Below are 24,475 nucleotides of genomic sequence, written 5' to 3' on the forward strand. Positions count from 1 at the left end.
ACATGATTGGCGCAACAACCACCTTATCGATAAGAATAGGCGCACATATAAAAACCCGCAAGATTTTCGCTTGCCGTTTCTTCTTTTTTTTTCTTCTCCAATCATTCATAAAACAACACCCCTTCCTATTCACTCCAAATTCCAATCTTGCTCTCATGGAATATCCTTGGAGGGGAAATGGAAGGGCAGAACAATCGTCGCTGCTACTTACCCCGAGACTTCCTGGACGCATGGAGGATTTTGGAAATAATTACAGCGCAACAAACACAAACACCTTTAGCATTTCGCCAACAAACCAGAAATAGCATTGCTTATTCACTTTAGTTGGCTTAGAATGGATTTTATCACTTCAGCCAGACTCGTCCCAATGACTCGTGGTCGCAGCGCCGGCACCGCAGCGTCTTCCCAGCCCCTGTTGGCACGATCAAGCCACGCAGCGTTCACGCCACATTTGGTCGCCCCGACAATGTCAAACGGATTCGCAGAGATTAGCCATATCCTATCCACGCTTTTCCCTGTCTGCGTCGCCAGGTGTTGATACGTTTCGGGCGCCGGTTTGTACTTTTGAATACCTTGTACCGTAACCAGGTCTTTGAAGAGAGCGGCATGGGGCGAAAGACTGGCGGACCGAAGCACGGAATTGGAGAGCATCTCTTGAGTGCCGTTGGAGAAGATGACGGCTTCAATGTCTGCTCTCGTAGTAGTACTACTTAGATTTTGTAGAGCTGGCGTGACGTCGGGAAATGTGGACAAGTGATCGTATTCGCTCATTAGCTGGTCGATCTGTTTCTCCTCCAGGCGAACCGATGCCTCCGAAAGCGCATGCGCCAACGCGTTGCGGGTGATGTTGAAGAAGTCCTCGTAGTATCCTAGCCAGTGGAATCGTCAATGTCTCCGTGAGCTAGAATCTTCAAACAGACGCACGTACCCATGCACGTCAGTCGCCATGAGTATTCAAGCTGGTACTTTCTCCATGACGCCGCAATGCGGGTGGCTTCCTCCTGCGAGCCGATTATCTCTGCCAGACGGTTTGATATGGACTCGGTCGACAGCAAAGTGCCGTAGAGATCGAAGGCAATGACAATGCCGTTCCCTTTCTGCTCATGCGCCATTGTAGATAGGGTGGTGGTGGTGGTGGTTGTCGTTGATTTAAAGTATCGCGCCACCCGCTGCGGGGAGGGTTTTGGAACGTCATCTCAACTCGTTCTCTCCTCCACCTTTCCATGAACACCTATCTGTGTACGAGATTTAAATGAGCTTCGACAGCAACAACTATGAAGTCTTCCGAGAATGTGTCTCCGGGGCGATAGTGCAAAAGTCTCACGGACGCAGGAAATCCGGGAAACGAAAAGTCAAAGGCAAGAGGCGAGGCGAGGCTGTGACAAACGACGATTATCCCGCTGGCCTAGAGAAGCAGGATCCAGAAGAGCTGGCTGACTTTATTGATGTATTGTTTACTTCCATTGCTATCCCCCCTGACTAGTTCCCAGGAGCCTTACATATGCGTAAATAGTTCATTGCCTCCGAGGTCTTCCATGCGCTGCCAGACGAACTACAGTCATTATCATACTCCAGAATCCAAAAAGATGCATCCCTGGCACGCAAATACGAAGACGCAACGGAGTTGACAGACTCTGACATGGAGACACTTGCAGCGCCAATCCCGGTGTCAGTCGCAGAATCACTCTCCGTCTACGCCATCCTCCCAGAGTCGCTGGACTTGACAGCAGCGTTTCTCCGGCCGGTTCTCACAGATTACATTACATCAGTCACCTCGGGGCCTCCCGTGTGGGCTTCTACGCGTACAGAGTCCTGCGAAATCTGCGAAAGGGACTGGATTCCTCTCTCTTACCACCATCTCATCCCTCGAGAAGTCCATGCCAAGGTGCTCAAACGCGGCTGGCATGATGAGTGGCAGCTGAACAGTGTTGCTTGGTTATGTCGTGCTTGCCACAGCTTTGTGCATCGCATGGCGAGCAATGAGGAGCTGGCACGTGAGTATTATACTGTTGATCGCATTCTTGAGCGAGATGATGTACAGCATTGGGCAACATGGGTTGGCCGTGTCCGTTGGAAGGCTCAATAGAAGTTTACCTAGCTAAACTTTTATGAAATTCCTTAGAAATGTACACTTATTATAATAAAGGACTTCCATAGGATATTGAATGTCTTATCTGTATCCATTGATGCCCAATGTCAACAGACTACCATTGTTGTGAGAGCATTGTTTCTTTGACTCTTAGCAGCATTTGTTAAATATGTTATTGATTATTGAATAATGATTGTGCACTTCAACAACAGGAGGGAGTCCCATGGGCATATCTCCTTCTACTCTTCCTCTCCTCAGACCTCCTCTGCCACCTTCCATTTTCAACCACCACAACAACTCCCAGCTGACTGCGAGGTATTACTTCAACAATCTTAAGAGACCAAGCAGCCAGCCTGAATAACTAGCTGTCCTGATTCCACAGCCATCTTCATCAAGTTGAAGCCAAACTCCACGATTCGCATCTCCAACGCAAACGGAGTGGCTCCAACACACCAATACAAAAGTTGAAAAGGCCTCCAGCATGTCTAGCCCTGACACTCATAGCGTATGTATATCCATACCAAGTGAATAGAGGAGCTCAAATACTTACAGTACACTCTCCCCAAAACACAGAACTTCTTCTTCCACATCTACACAACCCACGCCCACAGAATCATCGAAGACTACATCGCAAGAAACAAGAAAGAACGCATACGTCGGGCCAAAATCGAGACAGACATCATCCGCTTGACCCATGAGAATCCCGATCTGCCGATTTCTCACAAGGTGGTGTGCTCAAGCATGGTAGAATCAACCACCCTCTTCCTTTGTTGCGATATGATACTGACAGAATGACAATGCCAGATCATGCACACAAACACATTCGAAACCTTCTGGTCAGAGCAAAAGATAGCATACGACTTGCCCGACAAGTCACTGGCTCGATTAGAGCCTGAGTACAGTCTTATGGATGAGGTCGCATGCCCTGCTCAACAGGGGGATGACTCTGGTCTTTCTGCCGTCGAGAACTTCACCACCAAGGACAAGGAAGACGATGCGCCAAATGCAAAGAAGCCCGCTCGAGGGGCGAACAAGAAGAAGAACAATAACAACAGCAGCAGCAGCAGTAACAACACCCAGCCACGCCAGCCGCTATCTAACAAGAAAAATGCTCAACCTCAAGGTATCAAGGCGCCTAGAAACAGAGCCGCTACTGCTGCTGCCACCACCAAGAAGCCTCAGACTGCAGCACCATCAAAGCCAAAACCGACGACGTCCACATCAACAACAACAACAACACGCAAGCCCACCGGCGTAATCAAGAATGTCTCCCCTAAAGCAGTCTCATCTACAGCTGCACCGTCGCCTCGAGGCCCGCTCAGTGCACGCGAGGCATACGAACAGTGCATGGCTCGGAATCGTAATGAGCCCAAGCTGCGTGGACCATCAAGTGACGAGGAGGACGATGACGACGATGGAAGCAGTGAAAGCGAAGCAGAGTGAAGCGAGGAGGAAGGGGAAATTTTTATTTCATATTTCAAGGGGTTCTACAGAATTAATTCAAGAAGAAATTGGTCCACGTAGGGAAATTTTAATCAAGAGAATTCACTAATCTAATCAATTCCTAACTGTATCTTCATAGTCCCTAGGTATCGCTTTAAGCTTATAGATTTATTGAGTATATGTATCGACGTGAGAAAAGTGGTGCTTGTATATTCTTCCTTGAGAGAATACCAATGCCTGTTTTGATTCTCACCAAAAATCATCAAACGCCCAACCATGCATGCAACACTGAAGAGAATCCGAGTGAGATTACATAATTATACATAACAGAATATAAAAACTAATATACAGAAGATGCCGGGAAGGCATGGATGGGTCGGCCTAGTGAAGATATCGCTTCTCAACGACCTCCTCGTATGACTGTACATGGTCGCCAGCCTGGAAATCAGCCCAGTCCTGAAAGCTGAGACCGCACTCGGTATCTTTGCGCATTTCAGTGACATCTTTCTTGACGTTTCTGAGCGAGGTTAAGGAGCCTAGACAAAGAAAAGAAAACAAGTCAGAAATGCATGTTGATTAATATTTAGAATTGATATATACGTACCATCGTATATGATCTCCTTGTCTCGAAGAACACGAACTTTCTTCGCTCGGCTGATGACACCGTTGCGGACCTTGCAACCTGCGATGAGCATCTTGTTCCTGCCCTTGATGGTGATCTCGAATTGTTGGCTGATCTCAGCCTCGCCTGTCACTCGGTAAGTGACATTTGGCGGCAAATGTTCGCTCATCGTTGCCTTCACGTCATCGATCAGCTCATAGATGATGTTGTGGTTCATAAGCTTAACGCCTTGGGCCTCGGCCATGCGCGAAATCATAGGGTCGGTAGCTATGTTGAAGCTGATGATACTGGCCTCCGATGTTGCTGCGTGTTTGATATCGAATTCGCTGACTGCTCCAACACCCGAACGGAGTATGCTGGCCAAAACCTCGTTGTTGCCTATGCCCGTGACCGAATGCACAACAGCTTCCACAGAGCCCGAGACATCGGCTTTGATGATGAAATTAATCGGTTTGGGACCCGTTGGCTCCGCGGTTGTTTCGGGTGTTTCCTCTTCGGTAGAACGGCGTCGCTGTTCCAGGGTTTCTAGTCGACTGGTGTTGATTGCAGCGGTATCTTGACCGAGTTTCTTGATGTCCGAGCGGTCTATACGGTATTCGACGATTTCTTTAGCACGCTGCTCGGTCGTGGCTTCAAGAACTTCAGAGCCTGCCTCGGGTTGCTCCCTCCAACCATCGATCTCTACGGGCATTCCAGGAGTAGCTTCCTCAATCACAACGCCGGCTTCGTTTCTTAACGTTTTGACACGGGTCCACGTGGAGCCCGCTACAAGGATGTCGCCTGGACGCATAGTGCCTCGCTTGACCAGTACGGTGGCAACTCGTCCAGCCTTCTTCGTTGTCGCTTCCACCACCCAGCCCTCGGCATTACCCTGAGTATCAGCTCGATGATCAAGCAGTTCTGAAAGTGTCACAATCGCCTCTTCAAGGTCAAGCATGCCCTGTCCGGTCTTGCCGCTGACAGGAATAGCTTGAACATCACCACCATAGTCTTCCACATCGACACTATGGCGAGCTAGATCTTGTTTGACCTTCTCCGTGTTGACATTGTCCTTGTCAATCTTGTTGATGGCGACGATGATAGGAACATTAGCTTGCTTTGCATGCTTGATGGCCTCCACTGTCTGTGGCTTGACGCTGTCATCGGCTGCAACTACTAGAACTACAATATCTGTCAGGTCGGCACCTCTGCGGCGCATATCCAAGAATGCAGCGTGACCGGGGGTATCCAGGAAAGTGATCGATTTTCCAGAAGGCATTGTCACGGAGAAGGCTCCAATGTGCTGGGTGATACCTCCGTGTTCAGAAGCAGCAACAGATGATTTCCGGAGCCAGTCCAGAAGCGTGGTCTTGCCGTGATCAACATGGCCCATGATCGTGACCACCGGAGGTCGTTGCGGCAAAACAGATTTATCCTCTGGTTCAGGCGCAGCAGCCAAATCAGCCTCGCCTGTCTCAAAGATCGGTTCAAAATTGTACTCTTCGGCAATGAGTCCGGCCGTTTCTGCGTCCAGTACATGGCTATGTATAACTTTCTCGAACCCAATTTCTTCCAGGTGGTCGATAAATTCCGTCTGTCGCACACCAAGAACATTGGCAAGATTTCCCACGCTGATAAATTCAGGAAGATACAGCGGACTTGGTTGAGGCGCAACCTCTTCCTGGCGGCTCTTTTTCTGTTTGCGTTTTTCCTTCTGTCGTTTCCTCTCACCAGGATCATATTCGTCCTCATCATGTCCGCGATATCGCTGCTTCTTATTATAACCTTTGGGTTTATCTGATCGCTGCGACTCCTGAGTAGCCTCTAACTCTTGGGCTTTCTTCAGCTCTTCGAGAGATGCCTGCCACTTATCGAAGTCATCTATTTCTCGCTTCTTGTCTTTTTCACGCTTCGACTCCGGCTGCTGTTGCTGCTGCTGCTGCTGCGCAAGCTTATCGCTTTTGCTTAGGTTGTTCGTTTTCTGTTTGGCTGACTCATCCTTAGACGTCTCCAGAAGCTTGGCTTTATTACTTTCAAGCCATGATTGCTTTGCAACTCCCATGTACTCGTTGACCGTATCCTTCGAAAGCGGCCTTCTTCGTATTGCAAAAGCTTTTGGTTTAGAGTCAGGGCGCTTGATAGGATTGGGATTGGGCGTAAGGCATTTGGGACAGACAAGGCGCGTGCCGTAGCACTTGAAATGGCATTGCGGACATTCCCAGTCTGCCGACGGGACTTGAAGACGTCGGTTGTTGAATTTCTTTTTCGAGGACGAAGTGGGACCTCCCACGTTCTTCTGAGTCTCTGTCTTCGGCTGGATTTGTGCTTCTGGTTGTGCTTCTGGTTGTGGTGCTGCAGCTTTGATGGCATTCCTACTTGCCAACTCGGCGACAGTCAAACCGGACGGCGTTTTGGCAGCGGGTGTTTTGACAGCCCATTGCCCGCCACCAAATCTCGGTTTGAATAGCGGACGAGGAGCAGACGAAGGAGCATTGCCGTCCTCGCTGGCACCGGCTGTTGCTTGATTGTTGGTCTGAAAGAGATACGGAGACGAATGGAATTCACGACAACATCGCCGAGCTCCTGCGGAAGCGGCATGGGCCGAGTCGATGGACGGACACCGACAGATCTAAGCCAGGAGTCGTTAGAAATGCTTTGCACTATGTGAAGGGGGCAGACAGTGGCATTCCGCGGGGAAACTTACTCGTCGAAAGACTCTCCTGTGCATGGTGACCTCGCTGTAGGGTCTGATATTTATTTGTCGCTGCTGTTTTTTTTGCGAATGCTTCTTTGGGCTTTCCGCGGGCTTGGCGTCGCTGGGAAGGTTTGCGCACGTGATCCGGCGCGCCGAGCCAATCAGAGATCCGCGCCTGATTGCGCGATCGGGGAACAAGAAGTTATTTCGAAGAGATAAAGCAAGCAATTGCTTTTTTTTTTTTCTTTCTCTTCTTTTCTGAAAGAGCATTTCTGTGCAGGCGACTCTGCCATACACTCCTCAGCCGACAACTTGCACCTCGCTGCCATGGAAGATTACGAGAAGATTGAGCAGGACCTCAATGCGGGCTGGGTGCGCACTGTAAAGGACTTGTTCGCTGGCGCCTCAGGCGGCATCACTCAGGTCTTGCTGGGTACGTCTCCACGCACATTTGGACATCTTGTTGTTGAATCAATGTGCAAATTGCATTTGGCACTCGAGCATCTATCAACCTTTGATTCTATATGCACCAATGCGTTCATGTTAAACGTCAACCGCTCTCCGGGGTTGTTCGTTCCCCGAACATCTGAACCCTAAGAGAGAAAAGAGTTGATAAACTTTCGTTTTTTTTTTCCCTATGATTGGGTTCTTGGACTAACTTCATGCTACAGGTCAGCCCTTTGGTATGCGAGCACTCACAGTAGACTGCTGGTCTTTTATTTAATCATTCATGTGTGAACAGATATTGTCAAGGTGCGGTTACAGACGACGTCTCAGTATTCAGGCGCTCTTGACTGCGCGACCAAAATCTTCAAGAATGAAGGACCATTGGCTTTTTACAAGGGTACCTTGACCCCATTGATAGGAATTGGAGCATGTGTAAGCAACGTGGACCTGGCCTGTCTCGTTTCCATGAATTAAATCTAACAAAATCCGCCAGGTGAGCGTGCAATTCGGTGCCTTCCACCAAGCACGAAGGTACTTTGAAGAGCAAAACACGAAAAAATCCCCCCTCAACCCAGGCCTCTCTTACACGCAATACTACCTTGCGGGTGCATTTGCCGGTGTGACCAATTCAGTCATTTCCGGACCTATCGAACATGTGCGCATTCGATTACAGGCACAGCCACATGGTGCTGGAAAACTGTACAACGGCCCAATTGATTGTGTGCGCAAGATCTCCGCCCACAACGGTGTCCTGCGCGGCCTGTACCGTGGCGAAGTCGTGACTATTTTCCGTGAAGCGCAGGCGTACGGAATGTGGTTTTTGGCCTTTGAATATTTGATGAACCAAGATGCCAAGCGCAACAATATTAAGAGAGAGGATATCTCCAGCATCAAGGTTGCTACTTACGGTGGTCTCGCAGGCGAAGCTTTGTGGCTATTTAGTTATCCCTTTGATGTCGTTAAGAGCAAGATGCAGACCGATGGTTTCGGTGCTGAGCAGAAGTACAAGAGCATGACCGACTGCTTTAAGAAGACGCTGGCGACTGAAGGGTATGCTGGTTTCTGGAGGGGAATTGGGCCTACGTTGCTTAGGGCTATGCCAGTCTCTGCGGGCACATTTGCTACGTAAGTCACTCGTTCCTCGGCCACTTCATTCGTCATTGATATGTCTTTATTCGATGCTAACGATGCCATAGGGTTGAGCTGATGATGAGAGCCTTGGGTTAAGTTGACTATACAGTGTGAAAATGAAATCAAAAGTGGATACAAACTAGAACAGGTTATTGTTATGGCATATATCAGGCTTTTCGCGTTCTTTTTTTCCTTAAATGAATATCTTACAGCAATTTGCTCCTAATTTCTGCTTACGAGTTACGCTTTAGTCGGTTGGTATATATGCTTTCTTTTCCCTGCCGGCTTTCATCGTGTATAACCAGCTCAATAAACGAGATGATCAACTTCAACAGTGCCATATAAGTGCAGCTACCATGGGAACATGAGGTATACTTAGGTAATGGACAGGCTGCACGCTCGGAGGGAAGTCCATCAACCACGGGGGCACGTGGTGGGGTGCTGTCAACCTATTTCACTCCTACCCATGTACGTACCCAAGGCAATTGAATCCCTCTCATGAAGAGAACAGGACAGGCCAACTGCAAGTCACTGATGCGGATTAACTCTGTCCAAAATGCCTCAAAGAGAGTTCGTCCCAAAGAAGTACAAGCTTCGCAGCGCGGAGTCAGCACTCGTAGCCCTCCATTCAGTCGATGGCAAACAGAGCTTCGATTTCACCTTTGAAGCTGTGCGCACAAATCTGTTTCGAGTGCGATTTACTTCCAAAGAGCATCCTCTGCCGCCGTATCCCAGTGTTGGTGATCCTGTAAAGGAGACGCTTGACAATGATGCCTCCTTCAGCACTACTCCATCATCAGCAGCAGCAGCAGCAGCAGCAACAGCAACAGCAACAAAAGTCGGCGCGGTGACAGCTACGGTTCAATGGGAGAATACGCCTGTAGTCTCCCTGTCCTGGACGGACTCCAAGCAGCTTCTTCACCGTGACTTGCCCGGCCGCTCATACGTCGCCGACTCCAGCGGCGTGTCGCACTACAGCGTCCTCGACAGGGAAGCGCTCCATGTCGGGCTAGGCGAGAAAGCAGCGCCAATGGACCTGACCAATCGACATTTCATTCTATCGGCCTCGGACACGTTCGGATACGACGTCTACCGCACGGATCCACTGTACAAACACATCCCGCTCCTGATCAAAGCGAACAGCGAGGGCGTGGTGGCCATCTTCTCAACCTCCCATTCTAGGGGTACATGGAGCTTAGGCTCCGAGTTAGACGGTCTATATGGACCGTACAAAGTATATCGCCAGGACTACGGGGGTCTGGAGGAATATTTCATTGTAGGCAAGACATTGAAGGACGTTGTCCGCACATACGCCGAACTCGCAGGCTTTCCACTCCTGCCTCCCAGATGGGCATATGGCTATATATCCGGGGGCTACAAATACACCATGGTCGACAACCCGCCTGCCAGTCAAGTTCTATTAGACTTTGTGGCCAAATTGAAGCACCACGGCATTCCCTGCTCGGCACATCAGATGAGTTCGGGGTACTCTTTCAGCGATAGAGTGCCCAGTCTCAGGACGGTGTTTACTTGGCATCCGAAGAGATTCCCGGACCCGAAGAAGTGGACTTCGCAGATGCATGCGGCTGGCCTCAGGCTGTTATCTAATATCAAACCTTTTGTGCTCTCTTCGCACCCGGACTTTGAGAAACTGAAAGATGCCAGAGCGCTGTTCACTGACCCGGATACGGGACTACCGGGCTACATGGATGTGTGGAGCGCGGGGGGAGCTCAGGGTGGTGAGGGCTGCCACATTGATTTTTCATCCTCCTTCGGTTTCAAGTGGTGGTATGAAGGAGTGCAGAAGCTGGCCAGGGCCGGCATTGATGGGATGTGGAACGACAACAACGAGTACACACTTCCGAACGATGACTGGAAAATGAAGCTAGACAATGAGGATGTTAGGCTAGCAGGCCGTGCAGCAGAAGTCAATGACTCCGTGGGCCTCTGGGGCCGCAATCTACATACCGAGTTCATGGGCAAAGCCTCCCATGACGCCCTGGTGGATTTGCGGCCAAATTTGAGACCTTTCGTCCTGACAAGAAGCGCAACGGCGGGAACACTCAGATACGCCGCCAGTTCATGGAGTGGCGACGATGTGACCAGTTGGGAGAATCTAAAAGGTGCCAATGCTCTGTCACTCAATGCTGGGGTTTCACTCTTGCATTGCTACGGCCATGACATTGGGGGGTTTGAGGGTAAGTCTTATACATTCAAATCTATAACTATAAGTACATCTAACTAAATGTGGTCCATCAGGCCCTCAGCCATCCCCCGAACTCCTCCTCCGCTGGGTGCAAGTAGGCATCTACACCCCGCGCTTCGCAATAAACTGCTTCAAAACCTCGCCGCTCGACAACCTCATCGGCGACGTGATCGAGCCATGGATGTACCCCGAAATCACTCCTCTAATCCGCGCCAGCATCAAACGCCGCTACGAGATGCTACCGTACATCTACTCCCTCGCGCTCGAAAGCCACCTCGAAGCCTCCCCTCCCCAGCGCTGGATCGGCTGGGGCTTCGAAACCGACCCGGAAGTATGGACATGCTCAAAGCTGACACACGGCGAAGAAGAACAATTCTGGTTCGGCGACACCCTCCTCATCGGTGGTCGCGGTGTATACGAACCGGGCATCATCATCACAACGGCAAAGCTCTATTTACCGCGGAAGACCGAAGGACAAAATTTCGACTATGGATATGTCAATCTGAACGCGCCATACCAATATCTCGCTTCGGGTCAATGGGTAGAAATCGCCGTTGAATGGAAATCCAGCATCCCCGTATTTGCGCGCGTCGGCGGCGCTATACCTATTGGTAAAAGCGTGGCGACTCGCACGCCCGGCGAGGACAGAGTAGATGCAGCCGCGGCCAGTCCTGATGTGGAAGACGATGACTATCGGGGCGTGGAAATCTTCCCGCCAAGGGCTAGTTCGCATGGACGCGTGTTTGAGTGTATGTGGAGGGAAGATGATGGGTATTCGCGGAATGATGCTATTTCTGCGTTCACGATCAGATATAGTGCTACGCTGGAGAAGGTTACTGTTGGGTTGGACAGGGTGGTGAATGGGTATGTGCCCGCTTGGAAGGACCTGGATATTGTTCTTCCGCATGGCGATGGGAGATATATTGTGTCTGACCTGGGGAGGCCGTTGGAGTATGTGGGTGTTGAGAGTCGAGGACGGAGGGTTTATCGGTTTCTCGCTGAGTGGATGGTCTCTATAAACCGGGAGAGAAAGAGAAGTTATGAAGTTAATTGTAAATCTCAATGTATATATTAAAAAAAATCCCCCTCAAAACATACACGAAGAAATCTATTCATACACGCTGCACCCAGACCAATGCCAAAAGATTTTCCTGAATACAACTCAGGCTTCAATCTCCGATGCAGGCTTGATATCGCTCTCCTTGACAGGCTTGTACGTCAAAACACCACTAGAAGCCGCTTCCAATCGTCGCCGCTGACCCTCCTCACCAGCCCTACCCAAAACACCAGCAACGAGCTGCACGCACCGCAAACTATCATCATTCGCCGGAATCGGGTACGTGACTCTAGTCGGATCCGCGTCGGTATCAATGATACCAATCGTCGGAATATTATTTAGCCCACACTCATGCAGCAACACTTCATTCTCAATCGGATTGAGACAAATCACCAGATCAGGTTTCAGGGCCGGCCGGTCAGCCATGTACTGCTGGTATTCGGTGAGTTCCTTGTCCAAGGCATTGACCACTTTGATCTCGCAGTTGCCGAGAATCTGCTGTCCGTTGGTCAGACTGCCGGGAATCCAGCGCTCGAAGACATGGTATCCTTGGGCCAGCTCGGCAGCTTGGACAACGCTGTCCTTTTGCCCTTCGCGTGTGCCGACAAAGAGGATGAGGCCGCCGCGTCGAGCTACTTCTTCAACTACCTTGGCGGCACGCCGAAGGTAGGCGGCTGTGGCGTCGAGGGAGATGATGTGCACTCCCTCGCGGATACCGAATATGTAGCGCGAATTGAGCGCGTTCCATCGCGATGTGGTGTGTCCGAGATGCGTTTGAGAGGCTAGGAGCAGCTCGAGGGTGATGTCTGCTGGCTTGGGTGGGTTCTTGAGGAGGTGGTTCGGGTCATATTTTTGCGATACGGAAGTACCGATTTTTTGCAGCTTTTGGCCTGTGAATTTCACAAAGTCAGTATGGTAAAAATTAAAGAGAAGAAAAAAATCAATTGCCAACTCACGATGTTTGGCTGCTTTCATAAAAGCTTTGCGACTGTCAACTGCAGGCCCAGCATTTGTAGCCGACGGCACGTCCGACACCTCGGTGGCCTCGACTAGGCCATCCTCAGGAAGCAAAGGATATTCCAGTTCTGCTAGTGTGGTCGTCGTGGTAGGCGGAGCTGTGTCAGTCGAGGCGAATCGTCCGAACCTTTTGGGCGTTTGAATGAGTAACGGGACATTGCGGCCTTGAGGGAATCACTCAATTAGACGTGCTTTGGGAATTTCAATATTTCACATTGCAAGGGACTGAGAGGGAAGACACCTACTTTGCCGCAGGCACAACTGCCGTATTATCATGGTGCGCTGGTGTGTGGTCTTTGGAAAATGTCAGATGGACTGGCTGTGCTTGACGGTCTTGCATGGAGAAAATGATTTGTTAGGATTGACAGTATTCCCACTAAGCCGGATGTAGTATGGTTTGGTCCTTCTACGAGCATTTTGATTCGCCGAGATGGCTTTCGGGAAGGTGTAGCTTTCCCTCTTGTGGCATAGCGTGCTTTGCGACAAACGTTGCTTCCATAATTCATTCATTATATGATTTTTACCCTCCATTTCATTCCGGCACTACAAGGGCATCCTCCATGTCGAGAATAATTCAGACCAATGATTATCATAATGAGCATTCTTCATGCGATATGTATTCGATACTCAGCAAACAACAACCAAAACGCCGATGTCAATAGACCGTTGACATTAAAACCAGTCCGCATGCCGAACTCAGATAAAACAAGGTAGGAAGGAAACAAGACGAATCAAATTTAGACAAGAAAAGGAATAATAGAAGGATCAGGAATCTCCTTCTTTTAGCCCCGATCCCTTCTAACATACTGCCTCATGCCGATGCCTGTGTTGGTGAAGGGACGCACCGACGCACCTACTTCTGGAAGTATTGGCCGTAACCGCCCTGGCTGCCCTGGTCACCCTGGTTGTTGTTGTGTCGCTTTTCCTTGATGAAGTCCTCGGCGATGCTGCCCATGATGGCGCCACCGATCGTTCCCAGAATGCCGTGGTGTGCCTGGTGGCCGGCGAAACCACCAGCCAGACCGCCGGCAAGCGCACCGCCTAGACCACGCTCGCCATCCTGGCCTTCACCGGAGGTAGCCTGGCCTTGGTTCTCGTAACTGTTTTGTGACGTGAGATGTTTAGTGACGTGTTTTGTTATATATCACATTTTGAGGGATTGGGAGGTCGTTTACTCACCCTTGGCGTTCGCCGTACTGGTGGCCTTCCTGGCCGTATTGTTGCTGTTGTTGGCCGTAGGAAGACTGGTTCTGCTGGTCATAGTAGCCGCCTTGCTGGCCATAGGCGGGTTGTTCCTGACGGCCGTAGCCTTCTTGCTGGCCGTAGCCCTGTTGCTGGTAGTGTTGCTGCTGACCTTCCTGGCCGTAGCCCTGTTGCTGGCCGTACGGGGGCTGCTGCTGGCCGTACTGCTCCTGGCCGTAGCCCCCCTGCTGGCCATAGCCACCCTGGTTGTTGTTGTAGTAGCCGCCCTGCTGCTGGCCGTAGTACTCGTTGTTGTAGCCGGACATTTTGTTGAGGTATGGGTGGTAAAAAGAGTTATCGATGGATAAAGGGGAGATATTTTGTCAGAGGAGGATATAGTTAGTGATGGATGAAGAAAGATGAACAGAGTCGAGGGGCTGGTGGAGCGGGGTCCTTATATAGCCAGGCAGCCCGTCAGTCATCAGGTCGCGCGGGCATCAGCTGAAACCCCAGTTTTGCTTACTGCGCCGCTGGGCTTGGCTCTTTGTCTTTTTTTTTTTTTTCGGTTTCTCTTGTTATTCACAGGCTTCATCATGTGTAATTAATCCGCATTGCTCTATTCGGCAGAAGGTCGATGGTGACGCACGTTTACCCACCCAATACGCGTGTTATTTACGTATTGCACGTAAGGATTAATTACAGACTCGCAAATTCCGTCGGTTGCTTCGGCTGCGGTGCCCCGCCATCGTGGCTGCCGGCGGCTTGGCCGGGGCTTGGCGGTATTGGCTCCGTAATATTTCGCCCGCGCGGGCCTATTATTAGCAGCGCCCAGCGTACCGGCCGCGTATTGCGTACTTCCGCGTCTTCCATGTGGTGTGGCGGTGTTGTGGCTCAGTCTCAGTGTCTTCATACAACTCATACAGAGACTAACCGTATTATCTTCACGTAGGGCAGTGCGGTGTCGCAATTCTTTCAGGCACTGAAATCCAAGAATGTACGCTACCTCAGGGTCGCCGTGACATCACCGTTCATTGCCTGATGTGGTAACCAGTACGCTCGTGAACAACCAGACCCTGATCTCACGTTATATGTTATATAATCAATCACTATCTAAGTTAACTTAGTTAACTAGTTAACTAGTTACTTCTCTGGAGAGACTCGAGAGACTAAGAGAGCGGCTCACGTGACCTCGCCCCAGATGGACCGGTTGCCCGCACTCGTTAGTTAGTCTCCAGGCAGACTCATCCCCAATGCAAGTCTCCTTAATACGCTGTTTGACAGTCACTCTATTGACAACAATGCAGTCAACTAGTTCGTGGTTACAATAATAGTGTAACTTTGCCCTTAGTTAACAGTCTTGAATCAACAATCGACAAGCTTGTGACTGACCTGCGGCCCCACCGCCCAGCATTTACCCGTGCCAAGATTTACAGCCCACACCAATTTTTTTCTCGTGCAAAGTCGATATCTTCCTGACCAGCTGCGAAGCCTCGTCTTTCAGCTTCCCCACAGCGTGTAGTAGGCAGACACCATGGAGGACCTCGAGGTGCGTCTGCAATCGATTGCCTGCTTCTCCGTCTACACAGAAAGAAACTGATTTGCGTCTCTTGTTCTTCCCTTAGGAACGGCTGCGAAGCCACTCCGATGCCTTCAGTGGGCTCATGTCCTTGATCCCTGCCAAATACTACTATGAGGAGGACCATAGTGTGAGTCCAGCATCAATTGCGTGCTTGAATCATCTGATCACACACACTCACACCATCGTCAAAAACTTGCACAGGACCAATGGCAGCGCAAAAAGCAAACCAAGGAAGAGGCCAAGAACGCCAAACTGGCCAAGCTAGACCCCGATGCCGCCAAGTCAGCAAAGGATGTCATGGATGAGAATGCTCGAAAGCGGAAACGAGACGAACCTGAAAACGGGAATGAAAATGATGATGACAATCAGAGCCAGTCCTCCGTGAGCGAATTGGGCTCGGAGCTCCCCAAGGAAGGCCTAAAGCGCGGGGATATCAAGAGCAAGAAGCAAAAACAGGCAGATGCTGCCGAAGAGAATAATAAAGCGTCGACTCGGGATGTAGATGCAGAAGAGCGACGAAAATTGAAAGCGGAAAAAAAGGCCGAGAAAAAGGCAGCGCAACGCGAGAGGAAAAAGGCCAAGGACGCGGCAAAAGTGGAAAGGAGGAAAGCCGCTGAAGAGCAGCCCAAGCCCACCACAGAAGACTCGCAAGAAGAGCCATCGGATAAAAACACGGAGAAAGATACCCCCGTAGAAGACAGCAATGATATGGACGTAGTCGAGGGGTTCGCTCCAGAAACATCATCTACCTCATCCACTCCAGAATTCTCGAATTTCGAGATGTCGAATGACAACTCCGGCAGCTCGTCCATTTCATCAATCGTCCCGCCTAGCGAGGCTCCAGGAACAACCTCGAAGCCTGCACTGAAACCTCTCAAGACCACCCCCGACGAGCTACGACAAAGACTACAAAAGCGTCTTGATGAACTGCGAGCAGCCCGGCATGCAGACGGCCTCAACGGAAAGCCAGCTCGGACACGCCAAGAACTCATTGAGGCGCGCAGAATCAAGGCCGAGGAGCGCAAACGACACAAAAAGGAACTCAGGCGCAAGGCCAAGGAAGAAGAAGAACAGAAAAAGGATGATGAAATGCAAAGACGCTTCTCCCCCGGTGGACCCGGCTCACTACTGGCATCACCACGTTCTCCCGCGGAATCCCTCGCTTCCAACTCCAACAACTTCGCCTTTGGCCGCATTGCATTCCCAGACGGGCAACATGCCGACCCCACGCTCTCCCGTCTGCTTGATGACAAGAACACGCACGGTCCGCGAGACCCAGCTGCAGCACTGAAAGCGGCCGAAGCCAAGAACACTCGCCTGTCGGGCCTTGACTCGGACAAGCGAGCTGAGATTGAAGAGAAGGACATGTGGCTAAACGCGAAGAAGCGGGCTCATGGCGAGCGTGTTCGTGACGACACCTCGCTGCTGAAAAAGGCCCTGAAACGCAAAGAATCTGCAAAGAAAAAGTCCGAGCGTGAATGGCGCGAACGAATCGACGGCGTAGCCAAGGGTAAAGAAATGAGACAAAAACGCCGCGACGAGAATATCCGCAAGAGGAAAGAAGATCGAGGAGGAGGAGGAGGAGGAGGAGGAGGAGGAAAGAAAGCTGGTGGCAAGGGAGGCAAGCCCAAAGCCCGACCTGGCTTTGAGGGAAGTTTCAAAGCCAAGTCCGGTGGAAAGAAGAAATAAATTAACCAGAATGGAGGGAAACAAAAGTGATTGATTTGGCATGAAAAATGATTTATTCGTCTGTGCTGGGCGTGTGTGGCATGCATCATCTATCTTTGTCTATTATTTTTGTCTTGTTTTTTTTTTTTTTTTCTTTTCTTCTCTCTCTGGGCATGTTCTGGCAGTTTCTCGACGATTTTTCTTGTACAGCGCCCTGGAATGGGTTTGTCGAGGTTTAAAAGCCATGGCGTACCGGTTAGCAGTGTTATGGATAAAAATGGCAATGAATAAAAATTGGAAACGCAATTTATACAGCTGTGCTAGTAATGTCGACCAGTTGAATGCACCTATCTGTACGAGTAGGCATGTATGATATAAAAATATTGTTACTTCATTTCCGTATGTTGATGGAGACACATTCCTTGAATTTTTTTTCCAGGCAAATCCCAACGAGACAAACGAACCAAAAACGAACCGTTTTACAATTTCAACAAAGGAAACAATAGTGAGAACAGCAAATATAAAACTAAAGGCGGGCACATAAAAAGATCACTTGGGCTCCTTTTGGGACCCTCGTCTGGAAACGAAAATCCTCTTTGGGTCATTTGATATGTACATTATTCAGGGACGTAGACTGCAAATTATTTGCAAATTCCCTTATCGGTAGGGAGCATCAGCACGAGCGACGGCAGCCAACTCGGGTTCCCATTTGTCTCCATTGGCAAGTAGTTTCTCCTTGTTATACAACAATTCCTCTCGAGTCTCTGTGGCGTATTCGGCATTGGGGGCTGAAGGGCGTTGTCAACATTCGTATGCTTTAGATGTAGAAGAGGGAGGAGAAAAACTCACATTCAACGATGGCGTCAACTGGGCAGCTCTCCTGGCAATATCCACAGTAGATGCACTTTGTCATATCAATGTCATATCTGGTTGTTCGTCGGCTGCCATCTTCACGTTCCTCGGCCTCAATGGTAATAGCCTGGGCGGGGCAGATGGCCTCGCAGAGCTTGCAAGCAATGCAGCGTTCTTCGCCAGACGGGTATCGGCGCAGAGCATGTTCACCGCGGAATCGTGGGGAGATAGGTCCCTTCTCAAAGGGATAGAAGATGGTGTAACTGATTGCACGGCAATTAGCTCAACACGCGGCACAGAAAACACTAGCTTTGAGACTCGATTTCTGCTGTATTTCAAAGAGAATTGCTCGGTCTCGCGACAATTGGGGGTGGGGAAAGACTCACGGTGGGCGGAAGAACTGCTCGAGCACGACGTACATGCCACGGAACAGCTCTGACATGAGGAAGTATTTGCTCGCCTTATCTAACGACGACTCATCGGACTGGTCCCATTTCTTGGGCGGTGGCAGTCTGAAACCCGAAGGAGGAGGCCCCGAAGGAGTGGCTGCGCGATATGCAGAAGACGAGAAGTTTGCGGCAGCGATAGCTCGCAGGGCAGCCGAGGACGGCACAGTGGCGAGAGGCCGGCGAGAAGCAACTAGCCTCGCAATTGACTGCGGTGAGGCCATGATGGGGGAGAGGTTGTGAGGGGGTTGGTGTTGCCGGTGGCGTTTGAGGAATTGGCAGGGAGGGGAGAGAGAGAGAGAGAGAAGGGTTTCTGAGGTTGTCGCCGGTTAGCAAGTTTAGCTTAGGTCATTCCGTTCGTGTGGCTTCTGATTGGCTGGCGGCAGGATTTTGCTCTGCCGAGAGGAAAACGCCGGGAGTTCGTTCATCATCAAAACCTCAACCTCAACCTCAACCTCGTACTTTCTCCGCGACAGCTCTCACTCTGCCTGCGCTCCCCCCAATTACCTGCCCACTTGAATAAGTCTTCTCTTTATATTTCTACTCAGTCGTCAGAATGTTCCGCTCTGCCGTTGTGCGCTCGCTCAGAGCTTCGGTCCCTCGCACCATCCGGGCCTCTGCTGCTCGTCAGATTCAGATCACTCCTGCTGTTCGCCCATCTCAATTCGTCCCTGTTTTCCAGTCTCAGTCTCTCCGCTTCTACTCTGCTCCCGCCAGCCTGTCCAAGGATGAAGTTGAGGGCCGTATAGTCAACTTGTTGAAGAACTTCGATAAGGTGTGTAAACGGTTGCTTTTTGGGGTCTCGGCTTCGACGCCAGCGCTGACATGACAACTCGCGTATAGGTCAACGATGCCAGCAAGGTTCGTTTTTTCCGTATAGCCAAAATAATAACCGGTGTTACGCGCCATTTATGCATTTATCATCAGTGTCCCTAACATTGGAATTGGACAGATTACTGGTGTCTCTCATTTCACGAACGACTTGGGCTTGGACAGCCTTGATGTTGTCGAGGTGGTGATGGCTGTTGAGGAGGTATGATATGCACCGTACTTGAAATTACCCGGCAGCTATACTGACTGTTCAAACAGGAATTCAGCATTGAAATCCCCGACAAGGACGCCGATGCCATCCACAGCGGTATGTTACACTATTGTATCTTCACTGTCTTTCCGGATTCCACACTAACTATCTTTTCCAGTCGAGCAAGCTGTTACCTACATTCTCTCTCAGCCTGATGGTACGTAGTCGCCTCGCAGTCGCCATGCAGGAGTTGATCGCTAACAAACCCTTCCAGCCCATTAAACGGGCAAATTAGAAGGACGGGACTTTGTGAACTTGGTGTGTCATTTGAGAATCGTTTAGATATCGAACGCCACTAGTTTTGGCGTTCTCCTGTGCACTTAATCTACTCGTGGTTCTTGGTACTGTGTACCTCCTGTATATCATCTATCGGACTCAGCTTCATAAAATCACACTTGCCAAAACATATACGTGTAATCGTAGATAAGTCACAGAATGGGATGTATTCTTTTCCTTGCAATGTAGAATAAATCGCACGCTCACTGTTGACTGCCTCAGGCGGTAGCGCCGCCAAGGCTCAGCTCTCGGGAGATCAGTCAGTCAGATTTATTTATTAGCGGACTCACGCCTTCAACTCTTCGGGATCGCAGAATAAAAGCACAATTGGCCTCTGCGCTTGCCATCCTGAAGGAGGAAGCACATTTCCTTCCATTCCTCTCTCTTCTTTGCGGTCACGTTCTTGCTCTCCTATCGTCGAACCCAGCGTCCCAGCTGTTCTCGTGCGCATTTTGCGGAGCATCTCGAATTACCCCCTCAACGTCGCCCATTCAACTCGGATCTTCGAAATTGTCCACGTCTGTTGATCGACATCGATTTTTTTCCCTTTAGGCTCGCGATAAGCTTGCCCTCGGCGATTCAGTAATTATTTCTCCTCGGACAACCTCCTTTTCAGGCTACACCTTATGGCCTCAGCCGGCGGACTGACACGCCGTCGAGGCGGTCGAGTCGGCGGCGAAGATAACGACGAAGGGAGCCGAGTCTCGTCTCCAGTCCCTAACAGCAGAACAGCAGTCGAGGCCCGCTCACCAGAGACGTCTTATACCGACGGCGAAAATGGCCACAAGATTGCGTATGATCCACGGGACATCAGCGAGAACGAGGAGCGGACAAGGCTACCCAAGTTGACTTTAATGGATGAGGTGCTGCTTCTGGGGCTCAAGGACAAACAGGTGCGTATGCCTCTCTTTGTATCCCATAAGGGGAAGGAAGAAAAGCAATTGGCTAATTAACGACTCTCGCATTACTTTCTAGGGCTACTTGTCCTTTTGGAACGAGAATATCTCCTACGCTCTACGCGGTTGCATTGTTATCGAACTCGCTTTTCGCGGCCGAATAAGCATGCAAAAAGACCCTTCTCGCAGGAGGTTCCCTCTCGCAGACCGAATAATCGAGGTGATTGACGACACTCTTACCGGTGAGGTCTTGCTGGACGAGGCACTCAAGATGATGAAGTCGAGTGAGAAAATGAGTGTGAGCACTTGGATCGATTTGATGAGCGGTATGTTCTTTTTTTTCTTTCCCCGCGCCTTTCCATTAGCTGGAGGGAACACGCCTGGGCTGATAACCTGATAGGCGAGACTTGGAACCTGATGAAGATCGGCTATCAATTGAAACAAGTTCGCGAACGAATCATGAAAGGCCTCGTGGACAAAGGTGTCCTTCGCACCGAAAAGCGCAACTTCCTCCTTTTCGATATGGCCACCCATCCAGTCGCCGATTCGGGCGCAAAGGAAGAACTCCACAAACGAGTCCGTAACGTCTGTAGCAGCCGCACTGTTATCCTATCTCCCAACCAGTGGCTTCCAGAAGACGCCGAATTTCGTTACCTCCGGACAATAAGCATGGTGTGTGCCGCATATGCGGCCAACGTGCTAGAGAACGCACTGGTCACTATGAGCCATGAATCCCGAGAAAGAGCCTTTGCTCAAGTCGACGAACTGCTTGCCGAATACTCACAATGGCCCTTTGGTCGCAAAGCCGGTGCGGGTCAGGGCATCGGAGCCAATTTGGCGCAGGCCATTAATGACGAGGTCAATAAATCGAAAGATCGAGAGCTCCAGTTAGAGGTGAGTTGATATGCATTCCCATTCTTTGTCAGAGTGGGCTGGGCTGACAAGGTATTACAGATCATTGCGGCATGCTTAAGCGTGTTTACTCGACTTGACTCCCTCCTGTAACCACCTACGAAATATAATTTCCATACAATCCATGCCTCATTCACCGAGTCTCACAATCTCCTGGCATCTCGTCTTTCGTGTTTCGTCGTGCTATTTTCTCTAGCAGGCCATTTAGAATTCTATCCCGTTCCGAGACTTTCTTACTTGTTCTATTTAGGTGTTTTTTTTTTCGTGTGGGAGAAAAAAAAAAGGAATAATCGTGTCATCCTATCTGAATACTTTTCCCTTGGGTCACTTAACACTACTCTGTCGCCGATAGTCACCTCCCTCACAAGGCTATGCAATCATCACCACTTCATCGACTTTCCTTCTTCTCTAGCTCCGGGCCGATTTATCTTCTTACAACAAAGTGCGAGCATGAGGTGAGCTGTTCTGGGTACCGAAGGAAGCACATATCAATAGCACGATGTTCAGTTGTCCTGTGCTTGTCTAGGTAGCCAGCCATAACATAACAAAAGAGCCTACATTTCAGCCATGATATATCATCTTTCCTTCCTTCCTTCCTTTATTTTGTTTTCTTGTATTTTCTTCTATGGATATGTATTTTGCTTTCTATTGTTGTCGGACTACTTACTTCATATTCAAATCTATTTCTAATAACATATTTCAGACAATCCACAGTCCAAACACAAGACATGATTAGGTGCAAGAAGACACAACATAATACTAAATCTGACTCAAGACCAGATCTGTCCGCAGCACAGCTTTCGGCGCCCCAGCCTTCTGGGCATGAACCAAAGTCTGTTGTCCATGTAGCAGATCCTCCACCTGGTAAGAGTCTGCCGGTCTCAACACCCCCTTTTCAACCAGCTGCGCAATCTTTGCCAACTGCTTCATATTCGGCTTCACGTCAATCACCTCGCTCGTAAGATTTCTGTTCATAATCTCCGTTCTCTCATCCCATTCAGACGGTTTCTCCGGATGCCCCGACGGCGCACGACTTGGTGTCAGAACATGTCCATGATCCTTCACCACGACGGGAGAATGAGCTTCTCGCAACAATGCGCCACCGACTCCCACACAATCAAACACAATATCAACCGGCTCCCAGCCATTCTCCCGAAAAGCAGCCGCTATATCAGCATTGGCCGTCACCACATCGGCGCCCAGCTCCTTGCGCAGGAAATCATGCTCATCGCGCGATCCCGTCGCACACACCCACATCGACGTCTCCCTCTCTCCTGCTCCGCCCATCAGATTCGGGACATGATGCGGGAAAAGCGACTGGCATCTCAACAGACGAATGGCCTGTTTCCCGACCTCCGACTGTCCGGCGTTTGTGACCAGCACCCTCAGCGGGCCATCGGCGGGCTTGTTGCAGGGCCCATCATCAGGATCCAGCGTCGCATACCCGAAGAGTCCCTGCCACGCGATCAGCGCGTCCAGCGGTATAGTCGCAACGTCTGCGGCGGCAAGATTTTGCGGTTTCCAGGTCAACTCGTTCTCGGTAGCAAGCACATAATCCGCCGCCGCGCCGTCTCTCCCCTCGCCATCGGCTAGTAGACCCATAACCTCCTGTCCGACTTTGAACGCGGGACCCGTGTAGCTTGCATAGTCTTCTTTCGGGGTGGAAATGACCTCGCCGCAGAACTCGCGGCCGGGGATAAGCCCGTGCACTTTGTCGATTCCGTCGGCCATTGGCCTCTCCAGAAACATCCCGCTGTCTCGCATGCTTTTGCTTGCTGATGCTCCTTGCAGGCATTCGTTGACCGACACGCACACCGTTTGCACCTTGATTAGATACTGGTTTGCCCCCGGTTTGGGCACTGGTCTGTCCGTCTCGTATTTCAATGATAAGGGGCCGCCGGGGGTCGTCTCGTTTGAGAAAGAGGAGGGGAGGTGCAGGGCTTGCATTGTCCTGGGCACTCGTGTCTGTTGGCTCATTGTATTGGACGTCATGTTGGGTTGTATATCGGCGAGATATACTTAAATCAGATGATTTGGTAGACAAATATTTCTGATCGAGACTAGGTTAAAATGATTTTGAGAATACCCCTTATATGACTGGTAGTGTTTGCATGGTCTTCTGCTAATGTCGAGAACATGGATGTAGAATCGAGCGGAGGTCGCGAGTTAGGGCACGGTTGCCTCCTGACGTGGAGATGATGCACGTATACATCTCGCCACCTTTGAGTTAAGAAGAGGAAGTTTGTGGAATTTCATATACTTAAACAAGCTGTGTGAGAAAGAGGGAAATAGAAATATGACCAATATTGCTGATCAGTAATTGGTATCAAGGTCGAAAATATTTTGGGTTGGGTTTTTGCTACTACAAGCTTGAAGGCAGTTATTGAGAGCTGCTCAGATCTCGTAAGTCTTAGTTCAAATAAATTCGAGTACTTAATGATGAAGATTCTACCGAAGTAGCTAGCTACTGAGTAACACGCCAATGCAAATCCTACGTACATGACAAGGACATGGATAGATTTCTTTCATACTCTAGGGTCTGTAATGCATTGCCACAGACCAAGCCCACGTCTAACTGAGAAGACAATAAACCGTAGCCGAGAGGTAGTACAGTATAGTATAGTCAGGACCCGAATCCTCTTGATGCACCACCTCGCCTACCAGGGATTAATTGTAACAATGTTACCTAAAGTCCAGACATGCAGATTTCTGGTTTGTAAGTTGCTGCCTGACAGAGCAACAGGCTCAGCACCTCGCTTGAAATTTCCCAAATTCGCACAAACAGGCATGCTGACACGTAGAATACCTGGATAGCGATGCACTGGGCGAAGAGCTTGATCCCAGATTTCCAAAAAGAGTAACCGGGGATGACTGATAGTGCTTATGGATGACAGACC

General features: G+C 50.1%; 11 protein-coding genes across 11 annotated transcripts, besides 1 other annotated feature; 6 read left to right on the forward strand and 5 right to left on the reverse strand.

Annotated features, from left to right (window-relative positions):
* Positions 1-315: 315 nt before the first annotated feature.
* On the reverse strand, positions 316-1,112 carry UA08_05597 (hypothetical protein; the record flags this gene model as incomplete). The annotated part of the gene is made up of 2 exons (XM_020267885.1): positions 316-869; positions 929-1,112. 2 exons carry the CDS (start codon positions 1,110-1,112, stop codon positions 316-318), a joined length of 738 nt encoding a protein of 245 aa, XP_020119231.1.
* Positions 1,113-1,639: 527 nt separating this feature from the next.
* Positions 1,640-3,532, forward strand: UA08_05598 (hypothetical protein; the record flags this gene model as incomplete). The annotated part of the gene is made up of 5 exons (XM_020267886.1): positions 1,640-1,994; positions 2,302-2,404; positions 2,492-2,594; positions 2,642-2,818; positions 2,894-3,532. 5 exons carry the CDS (start codon positions 1,640-1,642, stop codon positions 3,530-3,532), a joined length of 1,377 nt encoding a protein of 458 aa, XP_020119230.1.
* Positions 3,533-3,913: 381 nt separating this feature from the next.
* On the reverse strand, positions 3,914-6,861 carry UA08_05599 (hypothetical protein; the record flags this gene model as incomplete). The annotated part of the gene is made up of 3 exons (XM_020267887.1): positions 3,914-4,068; positions 4,137-6,762; positions 6,838-6,861. 3 exons carry the CDS (start codon positions 6,859-6,861, stop codon positions 3,914-3,916), a joined length of 2,805 nt encoding a protein of 934 aa, XP_020119229.1.
* A 294-nt stretch (positions 6,862-7,155) lies between these two features.
* UA08_05600 (hypothetical protein) lies at positions 7,156-8,502 on the forward strand (the record flags this gene model as incomplete). The annotated part of the gene is made up of 5 exons (XM_020267888.1): positions 7,156-7,261; positions 7,500-7,511; positions 7,571-7,707; positions 7,769-8,400; positions 8,472-8,502. 5 exons carry the CDS (start codon positions 7,156-7,158, stop codon positions 8,500-8,502), a joined length of 918 nt encoding a protein of 305 aa, XP_020119228.1.
* Positions 8,503-8,962: 460 nt separating this feature from the next.
* Positions 8,963-11,472, forward strand: UA08_05601 (hypothetical protein; the record flags this gene model as incomplete). The annotated part of the gene is made up of 3 exons (XM_020267889.1): positions 8,963-10,604; positions 10,666-11,361; positions 11,423-11,472. 3 exons carry the CDS (start codon positions 8,963-8,965, stop codon positions 11,470-11,472), a joined length of 2,388 nt encoding a protein of 795 aa, XP_020119234.1.
* Positions 9,198-9,261: a repeat region (Identified by RepeatMasker using a combination of RepBase library and repeat library created with RepeatScout).
* A 302-nt stretch (positions 11,473-11,774) lies between the features above and the next one.
* UA08_05602 (hypothetical protein) lies at positions 11,775-14,194 on the reverse strand (the record flags this gene model as incomplete). The annotated part of the gene is made up of 4 exons (XM_020267890.1): positions 11,775-12,559; positions 12,626-12,813; positions 13,544-13,786; positions 13,866-14,194. The coding sequence occupies 4 exons, from the start codon at positions 14,192-14,194 to the stop codon at positions 11,775-11,777; spliced, it is 1,545 nt and encodes a 514-aa protein (XP_020119233.1).
* A 1,205-nt stretch (positions 14,195-15,399) lies between these two features.
* Positions 15,400-17,136, forward strand: UA08_05603 (hypothetical protein; the record flags this gene model as incomplete). Its single annotated transcript, XM_020267891.1, has 3 exons — positions 15,400-15,414; positions 15,491-15,574; positions 15,649-17,136. The coding sequence occupies 3 exons, from the start codon at positions 15,400-15,402 to the stop codon at positions 17,134-17,136; spliced, it is 1,587 nt and encodes a 528-aa protein (XP_020119232.1).
* A 636-nt stretch (positions 17,137-17,772) lies between these two features.
* UA08_05604 (NADH-ubiquinone oxidoreductase subunit, mitochondrial) lies at positions 17,773-18,637 on the reverse strand (the record flags this gene model as incomplete). The annotated part of the gene is made up of 3 exons (XM_020267892.1): positions 17,773-17,903; positions 17,965-18,230; positions 18,354-18,637. The coding sequence occupies 3 exons, from the start codon at positions 18,635-18,637 to the stop codon at positions 17,773-17,775; spliced, it is 681 nt and encodes a 226-aa protein (XP_020119280.1).
* Positions 18,638-18,969: 332 nt separating this feature from the next.
* Positions 18,970-19,716, forward strand: UA08_05605 (Acyl carrier protein, mitochondrial; the record flags this gene model as incomplete). Its single annotated transcript, XM_020267893.1, has 6 exons — positions 18,970-19,188; positions 19,257-19,274; positions 19,366-19,446; positions 19,503-19,551; positions 19,613-19,651; positions 19,709-19,716. The coding sequence occupies 6 exons, from the start codon at positions 18,970-18,972 to the stop codon at positions 19,714-19,716; spliced, it is 414 nt and encodes a 137-aa protein (XP_020119227.1).
* Positions 19,717-20,396: 680 nt separating this feature from the next.
* On the forward strand, positions 20,397-21,671 carry UA08_05606 (Vacuolar protein sorting-associated protein 74; the record flags this gene model as incomplete). Its single annotated transcript, XM_020267894.1, has 4 exons — positions 20,397-20,663; positions 20,746-20,992; positions 21,067-21,560; positions 21,621-21,671. The coding sequence occupies 4 exons, from the start codon at positions 20,397-20,399 to the stop codon at positions 21,669-21,671; spliced, it is 1,059 nt and encodes a 352-aa protein (XP_020119226.1).
* Positions 21,672-22,337: 666 nt separating this feature from the next.
* UA08_05607 (hypothetical protein) lies at positions 22,338-23,570 on the reverse strand (the record flags this gene model as incomplete). Its single annotated transcript, XM_020267896.1, has 1 exon — positions 22,338-23,570. One exon carries the CDS (start codon positions 23,568-23,570, stop codon positions 22,338-22,340), a length of 1,233 nt encoding a protein of 410 aa, XP_020119186.1.
* Between the last annotated feature and the right edge of the window lie 905 nt (positions 23,571-24,475).

Source organism: Talaromyces atroroseus (assembly GCF_001907595.1).
Source record: "Talaromyces atroroseus strain IBT 11181 chromosome Unknown scaffold_7, whole genome shotgun sequence".
NCBI classification, from domain to species: domain Eukaryota; kingdom Fungi; phylum Ascomycota; class Eurotiomycetes; order Eurotiales; family Trichocomaceae; genus Talaromyces; species Talaromyces atroroseus.